This window comes from Phacochoerus africanus, chromosome 15 (genome assembly GCF_016906955.1).
Source record: "Phacochoerus africanus isolate WHEZ1 chromosome 15, ROS_Pafr_v1, whole genome shotgun sequence".
Taxonomy (NCBI): Eukaryota; Metazoa; Chordata; class Mammalia; order Artiodactyla; family Suidae; genus Phacochoerus; species Phacochoerus africanus.
The window spans coordinates 114009974-114029769 of record NC_062558.1 but is presented as its reverse complement, the minus strand read 5'-3'; the positions used below and the strand labels follow the sequence as shown (position 1 = coordinate 114029769).

General features: G+C 43.0%; 1 protein-coding gene across 2 annotated transcripts in view; it reads left to right on the top strand.

The window, feature by feature from the left end:
• Positions 1 to 8: 8 nt before the first annotated feature.
• The window catches only part of ARL3 (ADP ribosylation factor like GTPase 3), a 38971-nt gene continuing 19183 nt past the window's right edge, over positions 9 to 19796 (top strand). Inside the window, exons 1-3 of one of the 2 annotated variants that reach the window (XM_047760217.1) lie at positions 9 to 129; positions 8003 to 8146; positions 12559 to 12675. In XM_047760217.1, coding sequence (XP_047616173.1) covers positions 127 to 129; positions 8003 to 8146; positions 12559 to 12675 — 264 coding nt within the window. In that variant the 5' untranslated portion in view covers positions 9 to 126. Of the gene's footprint in view, positions 130 to 7381; positions 7403 to 8002; positions 8147 to 12558; positions 12676 to 19796 lie in introns of those variants that run through there. The other variant, XM_047760216.1, reaches the window with a different exon arrangement.

The following is a 19796-nucleotide window of genomic DNA, read 5'->3' as shown; positions in this document are numbered from 1 at the left end:
CCCAGTCCTGCTGCTCAGCTCCTCCGCTGTGCGTGCGAGGGACGTCGGGGGCGGCGCCGCAGCAGTTGCCCCTGGTAACGGGGGAGGCAGGAGGTGGAGGAGGAGGAGGAGGGACTCGGCGGGAGGATGGTGAGTGTGGGGGTCAGGGTACCTCCGGAGCCGGTAGGTCACCCGCCTCCCTTCCCCAGGCTCGAGGCGCGGCATTGCACTTAAAGTCAAGGAGAGAATAGCCTGGCGTTCAGCCTGCTGTCTTAGGTCATGGATTGGTTTCGGGGGGTGGCGGGCATCCCCGACTCTGTGGGCCCAGGAGAGAGATCTGGGCCTGGGGAGGAAGGCGGGGCTTGCAACGGGTCCGAAGCTAGGGGAAGGGGCTGGAAGAGTGCGTGGTTATCCCCGTACTGAGTAGGGGCTCCATCATCATTCTGGGGATTGGGATGAGGGCGGATCCGAGGAGCTGCGGAGAGCAGCAGCTGGACACAGGCTTAGATCTTCCCAGGGAATCGGCCTCGCTGCGCCGCAGGAAAGTGGGGTTCACCAGTGCCTGGCCAGAAGCGGGGAGACGGGCCAGTTCTACTGTCTTTGAGGTCGCGCTGGAGGTACCCTGGGAAATGGTAGCCTAGCTCTCCTCCTTCTCGCCATGTGCGGGCCTCTAGGGGGAAGGGTGTAAATCCCAGGACACAAAGAGGTGTCGCTCAGAAAAGATGCCTGGTGGATTTTCGCCGTCTTGGTGTCTGCGTGACGGACGCGCTTCTGCAGTCCCGAGTCATTTATTTGCGGAGGATTCCGCAAGGTCTGATTGTTGGTGACGACCAGTCTCCTGTACAATACGTAATCCATGTGGTGGAGGCAAACTTGCTGCCTGGTCCTTAGCATTTCCTTTGGAACCTGTTGCAACCTTCTTTTGCATATGACCACTCCAGAACCAAAGGTCTTAGTCTCAGTTTGGAGCAGATTAAAAACGGAGAGTAGCCGTCACTTTGGGGCAAGCCTTTTTTTCTCTGTCAGACCAAATTAAAACTTTCCCAAATTGTAAATTATGACATATTTGACCTTCGATACTGTTCCTTGTTGCTTTCTCTGCAGTTAGTTGGAGGGTGTTAAAATAGAATTGAGTAGTTTTAGAGCCAGTCAAAGAAAAAATTGATTTGGAAGCATTTAGACCAGGATGGTTGACTTAGGAGCTGCAAAGAGCGTTTTGTTACCTCCCTGTCCCAACTCCAGTTTTGACTTTTAGAAATGTTGAACCACTCCGATTGATTTATGAAGTAAGAAAAAGCTAGATGTCCACAAGGAAAAAATACTTGTGCTTTTGGTCGGATTATCCAGTGAGTAAATTTTGATAGGAAAAATTTTTTCAATTGATTTTTCCATTGTCAGATTGGTAAATAAGTAGGATTATTTGATCTGAAGTTGCCAATCACATTTCAACACTTGCTGCATTGCAGTTTTATTAACCTCAGGCTAAACAGATTTTTACATGTTTGCTTTTTATTAATCGTTTATACATGAGCTGTCCATTTAAAGGCTAAGTTTTTCTCAACAGATGAGTACAAAACATAAATATTTACACAGAAAATAACTAGAATTGAAATGAATAAGGCAATCCAAACCAACAGAGAAAGAGATGTCATCACAAATAAGAAACACACGAGAGTTGGCTAAATTTTCCCTGTTTATCAATTAAGTGGACTGTGTAATTTCATGATTGTTTAATTTATAATTACAATCCACAATAAATTAACCACTGCTCATGTTTCCAGGTGCAAATTGATACTGTATACAACAAATTGATAGTGTGCACAAGAATGTTGTATACTATTGTTGATTGAATGATCAAGATCCATTTTGTTTTTTTGCTTTTTTTTTCCTACAATGACCAGTATGAAATTAGGACAAATTGGGGTTTGGTTTTCTTTTTTGCTTTTTTTTTTTTAGGGCCACACCCTCAGTATATGGAAGTTCCCAGGCTAGGGGTCAAATCGGAGCTGCAGCTGTGTCCAAGCTACATCTTCCACCTACACCACAGCTCATGGCAACACCGAATCCTTAACCTACTGACTGGAGCCAGGGATTGAACCTGCATCCTTATGGATACTAGTCAGGTTTATTATCCTCGAGCCATAATGGGAGCTTCCCAGGATTCTTTATCTGGTTTCCAAAATACATTTTTTTTTCTATTTCCAAACTGTGAGCTATTCTTAGGCCTGAAAGTGGAACACAGAATTTAAATGGTCAGTGGTGTGATGAAGTGTGCCACATCTGGTATCCCATGAACCCTCAGAGTAACTACAATTGAAGATCGAGTCCCGGGTTTATTTGTTTTAATCCTTCAGCTGTGACTAATATACATTTCTTTTAAAATTTGGGTTACTACAACAAAAACCCATTATTGCTTTCTCTGAACACCTAGGGTCAGCTTTTTTTTTTTTTTTTTGCCTTTTTAGGGCCGCACCTGTGGCATATGGAAGTTCCCAGGCTAGGGGTTGAAGTCGGAGCTATAGCCGATGGCCTTTGCCAGAGCAGCAGCAACATAAGATCCAGGCCATGTCTTCGACCTACATCACAGCTTATGGCAAAGCCTGATCCTTAACCCACTGAGCAAGGCCAGGGATCGAACCTTCGTCCTTATGGATGCTAGTCAGATTGTTTCTGCTGAGCCACCACAGAAACTCCTAGGATCAGCTGTTTTACCCCTCCCTTAGGGTCCTTGGTGAAATAAAAAGATGACAATACTTTTTTGTGCATAACGAATCACTGTTGTTTAATAGATGAGTCCTTCATTTGGGAATTATTTATGGAGTGTTTTCTGTATATGTGAACCTAGTGGTAGTCATCAAGCATATTTAACATTTGAAGATTGTTCCCGCGATTATGTTTTCTTGTCTAAAATGGCCAGTGAAAGTAGAATTCTGTAAACACAACTACCATGCACTTGGTTTACATACAACATCTAATCTTCATAGCATTTTTCTTTTTTTTTTTTTTGTCTTTTCTAGGGCCCTTCCCGAGGCATATGGAGGTTCCCAGGCTTGGGGTCTAATCAGAGCTGTAGCTGCCAGCCTACCCCAGAGCCACAGCAACGCGGGTTTGGAGCTGCATCTGCGGCCCACACCACAGCTCACGGCAACACTGGATCCTTGACCCACTGAGCAAGGCCAGGGATTGAACCCTCAACCTCATGGTTCCTAGTCGGATTCGTTAACCACTGCACCATGACAGGAAGTCCCATAGCATTTTTCTTTTTGTTTTTTTTTTGTCTTTTTGCTATTTCTTTGGGTCGCTCCCGCGGCATATGGAGATTCCCAGGCTAGGGGTCGAATCAGAGCTGTAGCCACCAGCCAATGCCAGAGCCACAACAACGCGGGATCTGAGCCGAGTCTGCAACCTACACCACAGCTCACGGCAACGCCGGATCGTTAACCCACTGAGCAAGGGCAGGGATCGAACCCGCAACCTCATGGTTCCTAGTCGGATTCGTTAACCGCTGTGCCACGACGGGAACTCCCCCATAGCATTTTTCTTAAGATATAAGTATTCTTCCCATTTTTCTAGATGAAACCATGCTGGAGGTTACACTCGAGGAAGTTGACTATTAGTCTTTGAAGCTCTGAAGCCAGTAATGTTCTTTTCGTTAGGACTCTGGTGAGGTGGAAACCCACTTTTCCAGAGGAAAGGCTGGGTATTTTGTTCCTTGGGAAACTTTGTATTTATTTAGCAGAGAGAGAAGAGCAAGAAGACAAAGGTTGGGTGAAGTTCTCCCTATCAAAGCTCTAGGGGAGTTCCTGTCGTGGCACAGCAGAAACGAATCCAACTAGGAACCAAGAGGTTGCAGGTTCGATCCCTGGCCTCACTCAGTGGGTTAAGGATCTGGTGTTGCCATGAGCTGTGGTGTAGCTTCCAGACGCAGCTCAGATCCCAGGTGGCTGTGGCTGTGGCTGTGGTATAGGCCGGCAGCTGTAGCTCCAATTCGACCCCTAGCCTAGGAACCTCCTTATGCCTTGGGTGCGGCCCTAAAAAAGAAAAAACAAAACAAAACAAAAACTCTAGGACTTCCTGGAAATTAAGAAGGTCCTACTGGGCAGCACCAAATGCTTTTTGGTAAGGTAAAAATAAGTATAAGTCAGTCCCATTTAAGCTAGTTACAGGGAGTACGTGTACTTGACAGCTGGCTTACTAACTTCAATGCTTAAATTTTAGCTGCTCCTCGCAGCCACATGCATTTTTCCGTATACCAACATATTCCTCACTCCCTCTTCACCCAGTTTCTTTGAATGACCTAGTTTGTATTATTTTAGGTCAGTGCGCCATGCCTCTGCCAGTAGTTGAGTTTAAGCTGATTTTGAGGCAGAGAAAATGTCCGTAGTCAATAGCATATCTATTCATGATTTGCCTGTAGAAAAGTTTGTTTAAATGTTTTGTGACTGAGTCTGTCCACCAGGGTGCAGATAACTTGTATGCATGCATGCTGACAATATAAGGTACAATGAACTAAAGTTCTTGTTTCTTAAACTGCCTTTGCTTCCTGTCCTAGGAGTACATATCCTACATAGAGATCATGTCTGTTCTGCTCTTGCTCTTGTACTTGGGGCACATTATGGGGATTTAATATAAATGAATTAATAGATGAATGGATGGATATGTTGACCAAAAATACACTAAAAATTCATTTCCTTGTATTTGTACTGCAAAATTCAGCCCCGTCGTAAAATTAACTTCTAATGGCTGTCTCCTTTCATTTGACATTAAAATAAAGTATAGACATTTATGGGTAGAAGCATAGACTTATTCTGCTCTTTTGTCCGGCCTTTTAAATCAGCTTACTTAGTACCTTTCACGCAGAACCCTGATATCTATAAATATCCTCTTCCCTATTTAGCAAAACCCCGATAATCCTGTGATCCCCTGTCCTCAGGAGTTGGGTTAATATGATGCTGTATTGTATTTGCATTTGTCTTGCCTAAACCATATACTTGAGATGCCACTTGTCATTTTGCTGGAAGAAAGTATTAGCTGAACTTTGCATTTCTCTGTAATTTCACTTAAAAGTGAAACATGTGAAGTTACTGTTTCCTGGTGAGGAAAATTGATCATTGGAAATGTAGACGTATTATTTTTTATACTATTAGATTAATAAAGTTTGGCTGTAGTTAGAATGGTTTCTTTCTCATCTGTGCTTTGCTTCTTTCCTTTTAAGATGAATAGAAATTATGTTTTTCTTTGAATCATTCAATTTCAAATATAATGAGTGTATAAAATTTCTCAGCCTACAGAAAGCAGTATTTGCGTTTTTGTTGTTGTTGTTTTTGCTTTTTAGGACCACACCAGCAGCATATGGAAGTTCCCAGACTAGGGGTCCAATCGGAACTACAGCTGCCAGCCTATGCCGTAGCCACAGGGGATCTGAGCTGCGTCTGCCACCTACACCACACAGCTCATGGCAACACCAGATACCCAACTCACTGAGCAAGGGCAGGGATCAAACCCACATTCTCAAGGATACTAATTGGATTTATTTCCACTGTGCCACAACAGGAAATCCAGAAAACAATATTTGTGTTTTCTGATTTTTTAAGAGACATGAGGAAAAATGTAAACATTTATTTTGAACCTTGAAAGTATTTTATAGTAAACAGACCTTCTTTCACAGTTCCTACACTAGTAAATCGTGTGTGAGAAGAACTTTACCTGTACTATTGTTTAATGGACAAATGTGATACATTCCAGTTGTTTTATTTATTTTTTTTATTTTTTTTATTTTTATTTTTTTTGTCTTTTTAGGGCAGCACCTGCAGCATATGGACGTTCCCAGGCTAGGTGTTGAATCACAGCTGCAGCTACTGGCCTAGACCATAGCCACAGCAATGACAGATCCTTAACCCACTGAGCAAGGCCAGGGATCAAACCCACTTCTTCATGGTTACCAGTCAGGTTAGTTACTGCTGAGCCATGATGGGAACTCCTGTTTCAGAATTTTATTTGAGACTTCTCCAGTGGCTCAGCAGGTTAAGGATCTGGCAGTTGTCACTGCTGTGGCTCAGGTTGTGGCTATGATGTGGGATTTGATCCCTGGCCTGCATGTCACAGATATGGGGTGGGGGGAAATTGAATTTTATCAGAAGGGGTAATGAGGACATCAGACCAAGAATTCAGGAAGAAGAGTACAATGTGTTTTCCCTGTTCTTAGCCTTTTTATATCACTAGTCCCCTGAGGATCTTAGAATTCTAATTTTAACTGTTCTGAAAGGTGGTATTATAAATGAGTGATTGCAATAGCTAATAGAAGCCAGGGAGACTGCTCATAAATAGAGTTTTAAAAAAGGAACATTGTCAAATAATTCAAGCCCAGATGCGATAAAAACAAAGGAAAAAATATGCCATAAAGAAAAGATCTGCTTATCTTTTTTTGTATATTTGTTTCAAATCTATTCATTCTCTTGTCCCCACATCTTTTGGGATAGAGTTTGTCTGTCTGTCTTAAACTAAACCTTCCTTTTTTATTGCTGGCAAAAATTGAGGCATAGAGAGGTTAATGTGGTCAGTGTGAATACAGAATTAAAAGTGGTAGACAAAGGGTCTCTGAAGCCAGAGGAATTCTTAATAATTATGCATATTTGCATATCATTGTCCAAAGACTCAATTGTTGAGAATTATTTCATAGAATTATCATTTGATCTTAGGGAACGGACTGGTTTGAATTATTGCCTGGTGCAATGTGGGTAAAAATACAACCATTTTATATAATTCTAAGAGTCAGTTTGAAGGAATTTCTGCTTGGGCTGGGAGAAATGATTATATGCCCTTTAAACTCTGGGATTCTTTGGTTCTTGTAGCCATGCCTCACTGGAAAATGATTGTCAGCTGCAAGATAGAACAAATGACTATCTTAAAAGATTGTTATGTTCCTAGCTGAAAAAACAAGAAGCCTTATTTCCATCCATTGAAAGAATAATAGTAAGGAAGTTCCCATTGTGGCTCGGTGGTAACGAACCCGACTGGTATCCATGATGATGCGGATTTGATCCCTGGCCTCACTCAGGATACTAGTTGGATCCAGCATTGCCATGAGCTGTGGTGTAGGTCACAGACAAGGCTTGGATCTGGTGTTGCTGTGCCTCTGGCATAGGCCGGCAGCTGCAGCTCCAATTTGACCCCAAGCCTGGGAACTTCCATATGTCATGGGTGCAGCCCTAAAAGACCAAAAAAAGAAGAAGAAGAAGAAAACCAGAAACAAATATTAGATTACTAGTGAAGAATACCCTGGTTAAATTTTGATGTTTTTTGCTTCTGAAGTAACCTTTCAATTCCCTAACTTTTCTGTTGTATTAGATTCTTCATCTGGAAAACAGAGATGATCTATACCGTGCAGCTATCCTGTAGGGGGTCTTGTGAACATTAGATGATGGTAGAGTATTTTGAATGATGAAGTTTTAAACCTAAGAACTGAAGTAAAGTCTTAGAGAGCCTGAGTACAATTTTATATACCCTTTTGTAAAGTGCCTTAAGATACTGCATTAATGTGGGTGGCTAATTCTGTTTAAATTGACAACTATCATGTATTGTCTATCAAATATGTGCCAGGCATTATGGGAGATGAAAGCTATAGTCCTTACCCACAAGCAACTTCACTTTAGCATAAAGGAGAAAAATACGAAAATCAACTCCCTGTGGTTCAATGTGATGAGTGCTCTGCTCTAAGTGTATATCTAAAGGCCTTAGGAACATGAGTTGGTTAGTAATTCATACTCCCAGGAGATTTGGGGTGACTGCTAAGCTGGATTAATAGGAGGAACGGGAATAAGCCAGGCTATGTATTAAATTGCTGAACTTCCTAAAGTATTTCGGCCAAAACTTATAAGCAAGTGGAATAAATGCCATTAAAGGGAAAAATAATACTGTAAGCTCTCCACAACTGAGAATGTTTCCAAGGAGAAGATGTTCTGATATCCCGTAATATCAAATTCAGTGCCCCCAAAGTAATCTCTCTTCTTCATGTTTGTTCAAGGGCTTACTCTCAATTTTGCGCAAATTGAAAAGTGCACCAGACCAGGAGGTGAGAATCCTTCTCCTGGGCTTGGATAATGCTGGCAAGACCACTCTTCTGAAGCAGCTGGCATCTGAAGACATCAGCCACATCACACCTACACAGGTGAGTGCTGCCTTGCCCCCGATGACCTGGGTGACACACAGAAGGTGATAACAGCAGTATGAAAGACAAATGGAAAATGGACTTTTGTCCATTTGTAAGTTTCGTGACTGAGAAAAGTCTATGCAGTGTTTAATCTCAAATTTCAAAAATATATCAAGAGATTCCATTTATATGAGATACTTAGAGTAGTCAAATTCAGAGAGACAAAAAGTAACATAGTGGTTACCAGGAGTTGGAGAGAGGGAGGAATGGGAGTTAATGTTTAATGGGCACAGATGGTCAGGGCTGCAAGATGAAAAAGTTTGATGGGTGGGTGCATGACAGATCAATGAATGGTTGCACAACAGTAAATGTACTTAACATCACTGAAGTGCACAGAAAAAGTATAAGTGAAAAAACCAGAGTACTATGAAAAAAGCCACTTTTTCTTTTTTTCTTTTCTTGCTTTTTAACACCACACTTGCAGCATGTGGAAGTTCCCAGGCTAGAGGTCAAATCGGAGCTGTAGCTGCTGGGCTGTGCCACAGACACAGCAACACCAGGTCCAAGCCTTGTCCGCAACCTACACCACAGCTCTCGGCAATGCCAGATCCTTAACCCACTGAGTGAGACCAGGAATCGAACCCACATCCTCATGGATACTAGTTGGGTTCATTACTGCTGAGCCACACGGGGAACTCCAAGAAAAGCCACTTTTAGTGTGTATTTTTCAGATTTAATAAGTACAAATATACATCCAGGTTTTTTAATTTAAAAAAAATTAACTATATTATAAAATCCAGCCTCATCAACCCTCCTAAGTCTCAGCAAGCAAAATGCAAAGATGGTGGTGCTCCCAGCATGGAAGTTGGAAACAGGTCCTGCTTAGAAGAACTCTAGTGTGTTTCTTTAGGCCTCCTTCCCTGCAGGAAATCCTGAGAAAGCTTGACCTTTGGCCAGGCTTCGGGTTTCCTAACTAGGAGCACAGCCCCTTTGGTCTTTGTGACTTTAAAGTATTTGAGCACTAGAGATTTTAGCAAAACCAGAGTTATTTAGCATTTTCTGTCACTTTCCCTTGATAAGAGCTTGGCATCAGGTTTGAATCAGGCTGGTACGTGTACTTCACGGCCAGTGAGTCCTACTGATTCGCAGCTCTTACAACTGCTACCAAATGAGGAATTTTACAGCTTCTGAACAAATTTAATGTATAGCCTTAAGAGGAGCAAATTACAGTAGTCTAGACTAGAAGGGCTGAAAACACATATTATTGTGTCAGGAGTTCTGCCAGAAAAAGAGGGGCTAAGGTCTTTTTTTAGTATTAGCAATAGGCTGTCTCTCTCAAGAGCACTCCTAGAATGAGAACTTTCATGCTGTGTCATGGAAATGAACCAAGTTATGGACCCAAACTTCCAGTTCTAACTTTCAGGCTTTATTTGTTGTGTTGTGAGTCTGTTATTATATTATGTCGAATTTTCGTATTTAGTCTTTTAAAACACACTTTTTTTTTTGCTTTTTTGTTTGCTCTTAGGGCCGCACCCACAGCATATGGAGGTTCCCAGGCTAGGGGGCAAATGGGAGCCCTAACTGCTGGCCTATGCCACAGCCACAGCAACACCAGACCTGAGCTGTGTCTGCGACCTTCGCCACGGCTCATGGCGACGCCAGATCCTCAACCCACTGAGCAAGGCCAGGGATCGAACCTGCATCCTCATGGATACTAGTTAGACTCGTTTCCACTGAGCCACAAGGGGAACTCCGTGATTTTGTTTTATATTAGAAAAATTAATAGATGCTCATTGTAGTAAATTTAGAATGTATAATAAGTAAAATTGAAAAAATAGAAATCACCTATAATAGACACAACCACTGTTAATATTTAAGAATGTATTTTTATATGTGGGTTTTTTTCTTTCCACGTGTGTGATGGGTATATTTAAAATAAAAAGTAAAAATGACTTATGGAGAATATACTGTTTTGTATCATCTTTTTCACTTAATGTATCTTGAACATCTTTCTGCATTGTTCTGCATGTAAATACTTATACAGTACACGTCTCTAAATGTTCGTATCCATTCATTATTATTTCCTTAGAATAATTTCTTAGTAGGTTGGTTGGGTCTGATGACTTACAGTCTTTTAAGGCGGGTGGCACATACAGTCAAATTCCAGAATTTACTCTTATTTACTACCTGCTTCATTTCAGAAGAGATTTTGTTGTTACTGGGTTTGACATTTAATAGTATAGTTAAGTGCAGAATTTTTAAACACAGAAAAGTGGTTTTATCAGTGAGTCAGAATGAAGCTATCTTTTCCAATAAGCTTAAGCCACTTCCCCTAACAGTTCTTAAACTTCTAATTTATTCAGTCATTGACATTTTAGAGGAGCTGTCGTCAGCATCATCCAGTTATCCTCTAGTGACTGTCCTCAGTGGAAATTGGGTGGCGGTTTTCCTGTACTGTTGCCCTGTGCCTTGTCCTTCTGTGTGAGGCAGTAGTGTGTTGGCAAGCTGCCAGAAAAGACAATTTTGTGTTTTGTATGGGGGGGCGCAACTGTGGCATCTGGCTAGGGGTTATATTAGAGCTGCAGCTGCCGGCCTACACCACAGTCACAGCCTCACAGGATCCAAGCCACATGAAACGCCAGATCCTTAACTCACTGAACAAGTCCAAGGATGGAACCCGCATCCTCATGGATATTAGTCAGATTCATAACCTGCTAAGCCACGACAGGAAGTCCCCAGAAAAGGCACATGTTTATGGACACATTCAGAAGCCCACTTAACTCCAGTTATTCTGGATGAAAAACAATGTCTCTGGGGGGCAAGCTGTTGATTGGATCTTCAGATCCTGATTTCAGTATATCATTCTTGCAAAAAGATTTTTGTGAGGTTTTTTGGTCGTTGTTGTTTTTGGGTTTCCCTTTTTTTTTTTTTTGGCCTTGCCCAAGGCATGAGGAAGTTCCCAGGCCAAATCACAGCAGTGACAACACCAAACCTTTAACCACTAGGCTACTAGGCAACTCCCAAATTTTGGGTTTTTTTGTTTGTTTGTTTGTTTGTCTTTTTGCCTTTTCTATGGTCACTCCCGCAGCATATGGAGGTTCCCAAGCTAGGGGTCCAATAGGAGCTGTAGCCACCGGCCTACACCACAGCCACAGCAACTCGGGATCCGAGCCACGTCTGCGACCTACACCACAGCTCACGGCAACACCGGATCCTTAACCCACTGAGCAAGGCCAGGGATCAAACCCGCAACCTCATGGTTCCTAGTTGAATTCGTTAACCGCTGTGCCACGACAGGAACTCCCCGAATTTTTTTTTTTAATTCTTCCTCATGAAATGCCTTCTCTTCCAGCCCCCAAATTCCTGTTGATTCTCTGCATGCCAACCCCCAGCTCACCATTCTGCCTGCCCCTTACTGGCTCAGCTTTCCCAAAGTTCCACCTCGAGTCACTGTCCTGAAAATGAATGCTTTCTTTTCAAGCTCATTAGAGATACCTATTCAAGAACAGTTTCAAATGCCCACCTGTTTGTTTGTTCATTACCACCTATACTGAGCACGCCACTCAGTGCTGGAACACACTGTCCCAGCAGGCTCACCTCCCTCCACAGGGCGCTACTCCAATTACAAACCAGCCTCCCCCTTCAGGACCTGAGTTCAGCTCCTTCCTTTCCGTGATCAGTCCATGTGAGGAAATTTCTTTAATTTTGAGCTGCTCTTAAAGGATCCTGTCTTCCAGGTTATAGCCTTTGCTTCTTTTTAAACTTAGCACTTGTTCTGTTCTGCTGAGTCTGCAGAGTCAGCTTTGGTTTTTCTTAGCTACACGTAATGTCCTGTTAAATTTCACCATCCTGAGGACTCATCAAGGGACGTGGTCTGTGTTGACTGTCAGAGCTGTTTTTGGTGTTTTTTTGGGAGGGGTGTTTTTTGCCTCTTCTAGGGCATCTCCCTCTGCATATGGAGGTTCCCAGGCTAGGGGTCTAATCGGAGCCGTAGCCACCAGCCTACGCCACAGCCACAGCAACAAGGGATCCAAGCTGCACCTGCGACCTACACCACAGCTCATGGCAATGCCAGATCCATAACCCACTGGGGGAGGCCAGGGATCGAACCCACAACCTCATGTTTCCTAGTCAGATTCGTTAACACTGAGCCACAATGGGAACTCCCAGAGCTGTTCTTATAGCATGTTGTCCTTAGCAGTTTCATGTGCGCGTATACCCATGACATCATCAACACTGACTCCAACCTAAAAGACCTAAGCCTGTATAAATGCATTTATTATCTTCCCTATCAGAGCAAGCTGTTTTCAGTATCATCAGTGTCACATTTGGCAGAATATCTCAGAATTAATAAATGACATAGCTGCTACATATAACTTTGTCAGAATTATGATCTCAAAGCCTAGTAAAACTTGGTGTTTCTCTTTCAGGGTTTTAACATCAAAAGTGTACAATCACAAGGTTTTAAACTGAATGTATGGGACATTGGTGGACAGAGGAAAATCAGACCATACTGGAGGAATTATTTTGAAAACACTGATATTCTCGTAAGTACTCCTTCTGACACATCAATTCATAGTGTCTTCTGCCCTGTCTTAGGAGCATTAACACTGTAATGGTCTTTCTTGTCAACGATTCCATTGCCGTAACATTGCTCTCTGTCACTATGGATTTAGGGCTGGTGGAAGGCTCTAGACTGTGGAGCTTTGTGTAACTTGTATAAGTTGTTTTGCTGTTGCTCAATAACAATGCTGTGTCCACACCCACCTTGGCAAATAAAATATTTACTAATTACTGTAGTGGTTTGAACAGCAGAAGAGAAGTCAGGAGATTATGTCATTGACTCCGTTACCCCCAAGGAAATCAATACATCAAATGTATCCCAAAGAGAGCGACCAAGATAGTGAAGGTCCCGGAAACCGTGATACAGGAGGAATGGTTGAAAGACCTGTCAGTGTCCTTCCTGGAGGAGAAAACACTTGAAACTATCTCCAATTGCTTCAAGAACTGTCTTAAGTCACAGAGATTAGCTTCATCAGGAATAGTTTTAGAGGACTGGACAAGGAGCACTTTGGGGAGTATTAGGTGATGGAGTTGCACTCGGTTTAAGAAGAAAGACGTTTCCTCTACTTGTATCTGTCCTGAAGTAGAAGGCGCCCCACGCACTGGGGACTCTCAGCCCAGGCAGCGTTCCCATGGGCAGAAGCTGAGACCTTAGCTCCCAGCTCACGTTCCCTAGGACCACTGTTTAGGATTCTTGGAGATTTCACCATCCAGGTGTACGATTTCTCCAGTACCTCAGCCTCTCAGCCCCTTCACCTCCCTTCCCGTGATCTTGTCATCCACCCCACCTCAGCCACTCACTCTCACTGTCATTCCCTAAAGCCAGGGCCTCTTGTGAACTTGGATAGGAAAAAAAAGTTGCATATTATTTCCATGAACTGAAAGTTTGTGTTTACTTTAATTATGACCATGAATGATACACTGCAAAAACACACCACTGTCTTCACTGCCAGCAGAACTTACCCCACATCTCAGTTTCCTTCTCTGCTGCTGCTTCCTCCGTGTCTCTTCCCACCTGCTCACTCCTGTCCAAACGCACATACCCTGTAGGTCCTCTTGTTTAAAAACACAAAACTCTGGGGTTCCTGTTGTGGCTCTGTGGAAATGAACCCAGCTAGTATCCATGAGAATGCAGGTTCGATCCCTAGCCTTGCTCTGTGGGTTAAGGATCCAGCATTGCTTTAAGCTGCAGCATGGATCGCACACATGGCTCAGATCAGACGTTGCTGTGGCTGTGGTGTAGGCTGGCAGCTGCAGCTCCGATTCAACCCCTAGCCTGGGAACTTCCATATACTGCGGGTGTGGCCCTAAAAAAAATTAATCTTTAGAAAATTAAAAAGAACACCACCACCAAACCCTGGTCTTGACTGTACATCGCCCTCTAGATACTGTCCCATTCCTCAGCCTCTCTTTACAACAAACTCCTTAGAGCAGTTTTCTGTCTTCACTTCCTCTCCCTACCAGGAACCCTCCATGCAGAGAATCAGGTTTGCTCATCTCACTTGACCTGCCAGCACATTTAACAAAGGCGATCGTGCTGTCCTTGAAATACTGTCTTTCCTTGGCTTCCAGAACACCATTCTGTCTCACTTACTCCTCCTCCTCAGTCTCCATGGCTCTTTTTCCCCTGTTTCCCAACTTCCAAATGTTGGGGTGCCCCAGAGGTCGGGCCTGTGCTTTTGTTCTCCAAGTCGCTCGCTGCCTAGGTGACCTCACCATTTCCAGGTGTTCATCACATACCCGTGAATCCCAAACTGTTATCTCCAGCCTGGAACTCAGTTGCACAGACAGCCAGCTGCCTATGTGACATCTGCACGCCAGTGGCTAGTAAGTCTCCTCCACCTCCCCCTGTCCAAAACCAAATCCCTGTCTTTCTCCACTCCTGCCCCGACCTGCTTCTCCTCCAGTCTTCTCAGTGACCGTCACATCGATCCAAAAGCACTGAACTCCTCCTAGGCTTCTTTTCCTCTCACTCCCCACATCTGCTCCATAAGCCAATCTTGTCAATTCTGTCTTCAAAGTGTTTCTAGAATCTGCAGTTTCCGTCATGGTGCAGCAGAAACAAATCCGACTAGGAACCATGAGGTTGCGGATTCGATCCCTAACCTCTCTCAGTGGGTCAAGGATCCAGCATTGCCGTGAACTGTGGTGCAGGTCGCAGATGCGGCTTGGATCTGGCGTTGCTGTGGCTCTGGCACAGGCTGGCAGCTATAGCTCTGATTGGACCCCTAGACTGGGAACTTCCTTATGCAGTGGGTGCAGACCTAAAAAGACAAAAGACCAAAAAAAAAAGAGTATTTCTAGAATCTGACCACTTCTCTCCACCCCCCACTGCTTCCATGCATTGATTAGATCATTGCAGTATTGTCTTAATTAGTCTCCTAACTTGCCTCTCTGAGGTCTCTCCTCAACACCATAGCTGTCGTGATCCTGTGAAAACCTAAGCTTCCCATTGCAGAGTAAGAACCTCAGCTCTTACAGCGGCCCACAAGGCGCCCTACCTTCGGAGTCCTCTTCCCACCTCTCACCCAGTGCCAGCCACACTGAGCCTCCCTGCTGCTCCTGGAATGCTGGCGTGCTCCCGCCCCGGGGTCTTTGTCATTGCTGTTTCCAATGCTAGAATTCTTTTTCCTTAGATAGTCTCATGGTGTAATTCCTCACCTCAGACGTATTTTTATTTATTACATTTCTCCCCCACTGGAATGTAAGTTCCATGTAAACGGGCATTTTTCTTTTCTTTTCCCTTTAACTGTTGTATTCCCAGGGCTTAGAACAGTACCAAAAAAATGAAATGGATAATTGTTATAGATGGATTCCAACTTTAGGTAGAATGGAGGTGGAATTCAACTTTAGTAGAATTCCAACTTTAGAAGTTTACCATAACTTCTAAATTCCCTTCCACCTCTGAAGTTTTATGATTCTGTATCATTGTGGTCAGGTCCAGGGCTTATTAACTCTATGAACTGGGTAGAGCATCTGCTTCACGGAGGGTTTGTGAGAAGTAGTGAATGCATTTACTTATCACGATTCTTAAATAGAGAATAATATCAAAATACAAAATTGTACCACTGAAGTTCCCATTGTGGCCCAGTGGAAATGAATCTGACTAGTATCCGTGAAGACCCAGGTTCGATCCCTGGCCTTGCTTAGTGAGTTAGGGATCTGTCTTTGAGCTGTGGTGCAGGCCGGCAGCTACAGCTCCAATTCACCCCTAGCCTGGGAACTTCCATATGCCATGGGTGTGGCCCTACAAAGCAAAAAAATAAAAATAAATAAAATCATACTACCATCAAATTGGTAAACACATTTGAGGTACTGAGATGGTTGTCACACCAGCTCATCATATTTCTGGCCGTTGGTGGAGGTAAGTTCCAGTGTATTCCTGGTGCCCCAGGTTTAAATGGATGAGAAGAAAAAGATGAGACACACACAGGCATCCATTTATCCATCTATTCAACCAGTTATTCTTCCAAAATATATTATGTGCCTTCTAGGAGAATGAAAGAAAAATGCCGGGCAAAAAGAAAAATTTTCCCTTTAATATAGAAAGAAACAACTTCTGTAATGCCAAATAATGTGTCTGGTTTTGAAATACTATTTTAAATATTTTCAAATGTATGCAAAGGTTAAAAAAAAATAGTATAATGAAATCCTAGATACCTACCCATTATCCAGATTCCTTAATTCAGTTTTGGCAATCTTGTTTCATCTTCCTTAAGTTTTTTTGTTTTTTTGTTTGTTTGTTTTTTTTCCTGGCCCAGGGATAAAACCCATGCCACAGTAGTGACCTGGGCTGCTGCAATGACAACGCTGAATCTTTAACCCACTGCCCCACAAGGGAACTCCTTTTTTAAGTATTTTAAAGCAAATCCAAGCCATCATATTATTTCAGTCCAGCAAAAATCAGTTCAAAGTAACCCTAGAGGAGCTTCCTCCAACTATATTACGTTGCCAGTATCAAACAGTATTTTGGATTCAGAGCCAACCTCTTGTTATTTTCCACTGCTGTTGAGATTAAACAAGTCTTAGGGACCAGCTGAGTCTCCAGGGTTCGATTCCAAAGCCTTGTGACTCTTAGCTCTGCCTGCCCGTTTTGTAGCAGCTGGGAGTGGCAGTGGCTGGTGGGTTCTATTAGTTTGTCTGAATTTAAGAGTCTTCCATTTCAGTTGAAAAGACCTGTTACACTAGACTCGATGCTTCCTGCAAGAGCAGGGTTGAGGCTTGACACATTTTCTTGCCTGGTTAATTCTTCAGTTATCTCCAAAGTGCCGTAATAGATTCTTACTTTAGAGCAGCTGTCGACAAACCAGTCCAGCCTGCCCCCTATTATTGTATTGCCCATGAGCTAAGAATGGTTTTCCTTTTTTTTTTTCTTTTGCTTTTTTTTAGGGCTGCACCCAAGGCATAAGGAGGTTCCCAGGCCAGGGGTCTAATCAGAGCTACAGCTGCCGGCCTACACCACAGTCACAGTAACGCTGGATCTGAGCCGCATCTCTGACCTGCACCACAGCTCACGGAAATGCGTCTCTGACCTACACCACAGCTCATGGCAACGCTGGATCTTGAACTCACTGAGTGAGGCCAGGGATCGAACCCACAACCTCACGGTTCCTAGTCGGATTCGTTTCCGCTGCTCCATGACGGGAACTCCAGTTTTCACATTTTTTTTAAGTGGTTGAAAAAAAATTCAAAGAAGAATAAGGTTTCATAACACATGAAAATGATATGAAATTCAAATTTCAGGAGTTCCCATCCTGGCGCAGCAGAAACGAATCCAACTAGGAACAAGGTTTCGGGTTTGATCCCTGGCCTCGCTCAGTGGGTTGAGGATCCAGTGTTGCCATGACCTGTGATGTACGTCGCAGACTCGGCTCGGATCCTGCATTGCTGTGGTGGCTCTGGTGTAGGCCAGCGGCTACAGCTCCGATTAGACCCCTAGCTTGGGAACCGCCATATGCTGAGGGTGCAGCCCAAAAAAGACAAAAGACAAAAAAAATTCAAATTTCAGTGTCTATAAATAAAGGTCTGATGGAACAGCCACGTCCATTTGTTTACATATTGTTTTTTGAGTTGCTTTTGCACTACAGCAGCAGAGTTTAGTAACTGTGAAAGTGATTGTATGGGCCACAAAGCCTAAGATATTTACTAACTGGCCCCTTATAGAAAAAGATTGTCAGCCCCCATTTTAGAACATTATATGTTTCTCAAAGAGGTTGAAAGAGTCAGAGCAGCTCCTAAAAGTGCCAGAGTTATTCTCAGGCATGATGACACGGAGAACATCTGACTCTAGCTTTATTAATTTGGGGGAAGCGACTAAGAAATTGACGCTGAGGTATGATAGAAGGGAGGGGATAGGATGTCTTCCATTTCTCTCGTGCCAGGAAATAACAGCCTTTTGATAGATAAAAGTGCATCATTTTTTTTCCAAGATATGTATTCATATTACTACCAAACTCCATTTATTTTATCATTACTAGTTTTGTCTTGAAACATAATTTAAACAAGGTAACTTGTCATCATTTCCAAATCCCAAGGACATCAAGAGAGATAGAGCTCAGAGAACCATCTCCTGTATTATTTCCATAATCTCACTCACACTTGAGCAGCAGTACTACGAGAGCACAAATAATTGAACACCACAAGTTATCCAGAAAACTTATTTGTTTCAACCTCCTCTTTGACTTTTGCTCAAGCTCTCAATAAAAAGCCACAGTTTTTAGTATCATCTCTCTGGTCTCCACTTACCTCTCAGGTGGAGAAATACTTAGGAGCAATAAGATGGCCAAAAGGTGGCAGCAGGAAGGAGGAGGACAAGGAGCAAGAGTAGAAACAAAGGGCCCTCCCTTCACACGCTGGAGAGTCAGTCTCTGGATGATGCAGAGTTGGCTGAACTTCCATCCAGAAAAAAATCTTTTTTCTCTAGGTCTTCCTTCTACAACCAAATAAAATTTTGAAGCATTCGCCAATGCAGATGTGAATTGACTTGGCTAAAAGTATCATTCTTATTCTGAGTGCCATGAATTATAAGATTATTTTAGAATAGGTTTATGAAACAATTTTTGAAGGCCCATAATATTTTAAGATTGGTCAGAAGCACTATTTAACTTTCTCTAGTACTTTCTGAGTATTTTGTGTTTGTTTTGGGATTACAATTTAAAAAAAAAATTTGCATGACTGGATTAACACTTATGTTATTAACCGAAAAAAGAAAGAGGCTATCCTTATCCTAGGCTGTTGACCAAAAGCAAACAGATATTTGCATGAAGAAATTGGGCAGCGCTAGGGAGGAGGGTGGCCTGGAGAAGCATATGCCACCACAGAAAAACAAATTTTTTTTTTTAAGGGCCTCACCTATGGCATATAGAAATTCCCAGACTAGGAGCTGAATTGGATCTGTAGCCGCCAGCTTACACCACAGCCACAGCAACGCCAGATCCTAGCTGAATCTACAGCCTACACCACAGCCACAGCAATGCTGGATCCTTACCCCACTGAGCAAGGCCAGAGATTGAACCACATCCTCGTGAATACTAGTTGAGTTCACTACTTCTAAGCCACGACCGGAACTCCTTGTCTCCTATTAAAACTGTCATTCCATTCCTCATTGTTCTCTCCCAGCTGTCTTTTTCATCCTATCAAAACATCGGTTTCTTAGCTACATCTTTAATTGTATTTTCAGTCTCGTCTCAGCCTCTTTACCTTCTTACTCAGACCCTTTGCTCAGAATCCATTTGTCCTGCTTGTTCATTTCTTTCTTGTCCCATGACCTGCTTGCAGCCTTCAGGCAGCGCTCTGAACACCTGACGCCTCTCCCTCACGTCATCTCAAGCTCTTGCCTGAGTGAAGATCATTCTAATCTGTAGACCCCCACGGAGTCCTAATCAGGTCTTTTATATTGAAGTTCAAGCTTCCATTGCATTCCTTCTTTCTACATCTATGTTTATACTGTACTTGCAACTTTAAAAATTGAGACCCACTGTTGGAAAACTAAGCTACCACCACATTCTGCAAAGTGACTTATCAGACAGTAGCCAGTTTTGTGTCTCCGTGGTGTGTGTCGACAGTGAGTCAGAGCAATGTTAACAACAACAGTAATAAAGCTGAA